A 5198-nucleotide genomic window follows, 5' to 3' on the forward strand; every position below is an offset into this window, starting at 1 on the left:
GTTGATGTGTACATGTTGATGTGTACATGTTGATGTGTACAGTTGATGTGTACAGTTGATGTGTACATGTTGTTGATGTGTACTTGTTGATGTGTACATGTTGATGTGTACAGTTGTTGATGTGTACATGTTGATGTGTACAGTTGATGTGTACATGTTGATGTGTACATGTTGATGTGTACATGTTGATGTGTACATGTTGTTGATGTGTACAGTTGATGTGTACATGTTGTTGATGTGTACAGTTGTTGATGTGTACAGTTGTTGATGTGTACAGTTGATGTGTACATGTTGATGTGTACATGTTGATGTGTACATGTTGTTGATGTGTACATGTTGTTGATGTGTACTGTTGTTGATGTGTACAGTTGTTGATGTGTACAGTTGTTGATGTGTACAGTTGTTGATGTGTACATGTTGTTGATGTGTACATGTTGTTGGTGTGTACATGTTGTTGATGTGTACATGTTGTTGGTGTGTACAGTTGTTGGTGTGTACAGTTGTTGGTGTGTACATGTTGTTGATGTGTACATGTTGTTGATGTGTACAGTTGATGATGTGTACAGTTGATGATGTGTACATGTTGTTGGTGTGTACATGTTGTTGGTGTGTACATGTTGTTGGTGTGTACATGTTGTTGATGTGTACATGTTGATGTGTACATGTTGATGTGTACATGTTGATGTGTACATGTTGATGTGTATAGTTGTTGATGTGTACATGTTGATGTGTACAGTTGATGTGTACATGTTGATGTGTACATGTTGTTGATGTGTACAGTTGATGTGTACAGTTGATGTGTACATGTTGATGTGTACATGTTGTTGATGTGTACAGTTGATGTGTACAGTTGATGTGTACATGTTGATGTGTACAGTTGTTGATGTGTACATGTTGATGTGTACATGTTGATGTGTACATGTTGATGTGTACATGTTGTTGATGTGTACATGTTGTTGATGTGTACATGTTGTTGGTGTGTACATGTTGTTGGTGTGTACATGTTGATGTTGGCCTGTTGTGTGTTGACCTGCAGATATGAGAGTGCAGAGGTGGCTCTGAACTGTGGTATGATGCTGAGAGAGTGTCTGCGTCACGAGCCTCTGGCCAGGACCGTGCTCTTTTCCGAGGACTTCTTCTGCTTCTTCCGCTACGTGGAGCTCTCGACCTTCGACATCGCCTCAGACGCCTTCGCCTCGTTCAAGGTGCTCATTGTTTTTTTCTGTCTATTCGCTGCACCCAGCAGTTATAATCTTAGTTATCTCTTCTCCCCCGTCAGGATCTGCTCACAAGACACAAGATTATGTGTGCAGATTTCTTGGAGAACAACTACGACCGGGTGAGTTTTCTGATGGATGCACCTTTTACTGAAACTCTTCTGTGCTAAAAACTCTTGAAACGCCCACCAGGTTTTTACAGAGTACGAGAAACTCCTGCATTCTGACAACTACGTCACCAAACGACAGTCTCTGAAGGTACTCTGCTGTTTTGAGACTTAACACCAAAGTTTTATTTCTAAACTCACGTTGGCTTTTTAACCGTCTTCACGTGGATCTGATTCTGTGTTCAGCTGCTCGGGGAGCTTCTTCTGGATCGACACAACTTCACCGTCATGACAAAGTACATCAGTCGGGCCGAGAACCTGAAACTGATGATGAACATGCTGAGAGACAACAGTCGCAACATCCAGTTTGAAGCGTTCCACGTCTTTAAGGTTGTACAGGAACACGAGGTGTTGTCCACATGTACCAGCTTGAATTAGAACGTTAGACATTTCAAAGGGTGCCAATGATCTCAACATTTATTCTGTAATAATCTAATTCAATTCAGCTTATTTATTTAGCATCAAGACACAACAGAAGTGGTCTCAGAGCACTGAACACAAACATTCACACATGATAAAAGACAATTAGTAAAGTTGTCTTCAAAAGAAGCAGCAGGTTGAGTTGAATCTTCACTTCATCAGTCTCCCATCCTGAGCAAGCACAGAGGAGACAGTGGAAAGAAAAAACTCCTTTTAACAGGAAGGAACCTCCAGCAGAACCAGCTCAGGACGAGCTGCTTCGACCGCCTGGGTTTGAGAGGACAGGAAGTAGAAACAGACGCACAATGGCAGGTCCAGGTTTCTATAGGAGGGAAGACAAAAACATGTCAAGATATTAATAATTACAAACACAATCAGGCAGAGTAGAGCAAGTAAAGACGGCAGCAGAGAGAGGAAATGAGGTCACTTTGTCCTCCAGCAGTCTGTCTATAGCAGCATAACAAGTCGACCCTAACTATAGGATTTATGAAAAAGTAAAGTCTTCAAACTGGACAATGTGTCAGCCTCACGGACAGAAACTGGAAGTTGGTTCCACAAGAGAGGAGCCTGATAACTGGAAGATCTTCCTCCCATTCTGCTGCTGGAAACTCTAGGAACCACAAGTAAACCTGCAGTCTGAGAGCGACATGCTCTGTTAGTAAAATATGGAACAGTGTGAATATGAAATCTGGGCTGACACAATGCAGATGTTTTTATGTGTAAACTGTATTAGAAGGGTAAAGAGAACACCGGAGCCAGTGGCTCATCTGGGTCGCCATAGTAACCATACACCTGTGTCTCTCACTCCCCAACAGCTGTCTTAAGACGGGCAGAGTAAAAGTTGGGCCTGAATATATAGTCTTATGAGAACAGTTCATGAAGCGTGGTTATCACATGAGTTTTTGTGTGTCTGCAGTGTTTTCTGTAAAGGATGCGTTTTAAAAAACATTAGTTCCAGTTTTCGATTTAAAAAGTCAGAGTTCAGATTCTGTGGAAGTCATTGAGAGTTGGGATGCTGCACTCTGGGAGGGTGTGATTAAAAACCTATATTTTGATGTACAAGCTCTAATAATTGTGAAGTTTTGGGCGTAAGAAGAGTTCATCGTTACGATGAACGTTCTGTCGTCAAACAGCGTTTGGTCCAAACGTGCTGAAGATATGAAAACCTCCCGTCACTCGTGTGCAGTCCAACTCTCTGTGACCCATTACAGTTCCTGCTGGGAAGACTGGCTGAGCTGTGGAGCTCCCAAGAGGGACAAGTTTTCTCACCTGTTTTGCCAAAATGTGTGCGGAAGTAGTTTTTCTGTGTTTTGTGCTAATTTTGTGTAGACTGTAGAAAGTTGTGCTGTGTCATGCTTTGAGTTTATTCAGAGCTGCAGAGGAACACTGAATAGTACCACGTGATGGAGAGTTGATCCTTGTGCGTTAGCTGCTGATGTTGGCACTGAACTGTAGAAGGAAACCTGGCAGACATGATTTTATATCTCCATGTTGTTGTTTTTAGGTATTTGTTGCAAACCCCAACAAGACCCAGCCGGTGATGGACATCCTGCTGAAGAACCAAACCAAGCTCGTGGACTTCCTGAGCCACTTCCAGACAGACAGATCTGAGGATGAGCAGTTCTGCGATGAGAAGAACTATCTGGTGAAGCAGATCCGGGACCTGAAGAGACCCACGGCCCCCGAGGAAGCTTCAGGCTGAGGAGGACTGCTTCATCAGGTGGAGGATTACAGAGGGGGTGGTTTGGGCTTCAGAGGGCTGAATGAGTGTAAAGAGAATAAAAAAGCATTTTAAAAATGAAATATAACTAAAAGCAATAGGAAAAAGTTGATATTACTTCCTTTAGTGTTGATGTAGAGGTGATTGATCCAGCGTGTGGGTGGACCAGGAACTGTTACAGAAACCACAGTGCTTCTTATGTCGTGATCATAAACCGCCTTTAATCCGTGCACAGAGTGGCACCTTCAGCTGTTACGCTTCACTGACAGTTTGTGACAAAGAGCAGACCGGTAACGAGCTCTGTGATGTTCTCCAAGTCCTTATTTAAAGATTGTATCTATATTTTAGAGGTTGAAAAGTTGAGCTAAAGAAAATGTTATTTTTCTAATGTATCTTGTGTGTTTGCACGAGCCCCGCAGTGCTGGACTTGCCAAAGTGTTAGTCGTCACAGGAAGTGTAGACCAGAACCATTCAGGAATCAATAGTGTGTAATTATTTTTGCCCTGGTGGGGCCCAGCAACTTTAACTGGACTGAAATGGAAACAAAGGCTGGGATGGCTGACAGCTCATCGATCTCACAGGAAGCGCTGCGGTTCTTCTTTTAGTCGTTTAACAAACCGTCACCCTGCAAGCATTACCTGCGCGGGTCCTCTTCTGACAAATACAACAAAGATTAGAGATCACCTGCATTAAAACATGTCTGCTGTGTCTGCGCTGGGAAAACTGCAGCTTTACAGTCCAACGACCAGAAGTTTAAACTGGCAGAGCTCAGTAAACCAGTCTGACCTGTTCACTTTCTAAAAGCAGAAAAATAATTTAAAACTCACTTATGATGCACCAAGAGCCTGTGGGGGTCAGGGTGCACGAGGGGGTCAGGGTGCACGAGGGGGTCAGGGTGCACGAGGGGGTCAGGGTGCACGAGGGTTGCTGGTTTTTGCACGATGAGCTCACATCGGAGCGTCTTTGTTCTCGTGCGAGCGGCTGCATCCAACGTGAGGTCATCGCTCTTGGGTTGGTTTGTTTGAGGCTTTTTATTTTTTACTGACTTATCTTCATACATGAAATAAAGAAGACCGTGACCTGTGACCCCCCAAACCCTATAAATGTGTAAAGAAACCAACATCGTGGCCCTTGGACTGTAAAGAAGGGGCCGTGGTGCATGCTGGGTGGCAACGAGCAGCGGTCGCTGCAACATTTTCCTCCTTCCTTTGGTCCCAACGTTTCTCAAATGATGGACGTGGTCCTGGCTCGCACAGTTTGTGGCTCATGAGCCTCGAGTGTGTGAACACGGTCCTCCCCCACGTATGTTCCTATTCTAAAGACACGGCAGTGCTCGTTTGTGTGGACTCATTTGACTGCAGCGTCAGAACATCAGGTTTTACACCCGAGTGTCTCCTTGGTTCCTCTGACCCGTTCACTTCATTTTGTTGTGGTACCTCGACACAAGTGTTGCCTTATTTAAACACAAAGGATAAAGTAGGCCCTGTGGTGGACTTGCCACCTGTCCGGGATGTCCCCCCCTCTTGCACAGTGACCCCCATCACCCGAAAAGGAACAAGCAGGTAAAGATGGATGGATGCATGGATGGATGCATGGATGCATGGATGGATGGATGCATGGATGGGTATGTGAAGCAGGGCCTGTGAACTAGTTTTAATGCCAAAGTGCAGTTGT

The 5198-nt window shown here is 44.2% G+C and overlaps 1 protein-coding gene across 1 annotated transcript in view; it reads left to right on the forward strand.

Annotated features, from left to right (window-relative positions):
* The window catches only part of cab39l1 (calcium binding protein 39, like 1), a 14987-nt gene extending 10627 nt beyond the window's left edge, over positions 1 to 4360 (forward strand). Inside the window, exons 5-9 of the mRNA XM_037676027.1 lie at positions 1037 to 1205; positions 1280 to 1339; positions 1410 to 1475; positions 1571 to 1714; positions 3309 to 4360. Of these exons, the coding sequence (XP_037531955.1) occupies positions 1037 to 1205; positions 1280 to 1339; positions 1410 to 1475; positions 1571 to 1714; positions 3309 to 3506 (637 nt within the window). The 3' untranslated portion in view covers positions 3507 to 4360. The remainder of the gene's footprint in view (positions 1 to 1036; positions 1206 to 1279; positions 1340 to 1409; positions 1476 to 1570; positions 1715 to 3308) is intronic.
* Positions 4361 to 5198: the final 838 nt, after the last annotated feature.

This window comes from Nematolebias whitei, chromosome 4 (genome assembly GCF_014905685.2).
Source record: "Nematolebias whitei isolate Nwh7 chromosome 4, NemWhi1, whole genome shotgun sequence".
NCBI lineage: Eukaryota > Metazoa > Chordata > Actinopteri > Cyprinodontiformes > Rivulidae > Nematolebias > Nematolebias whitei.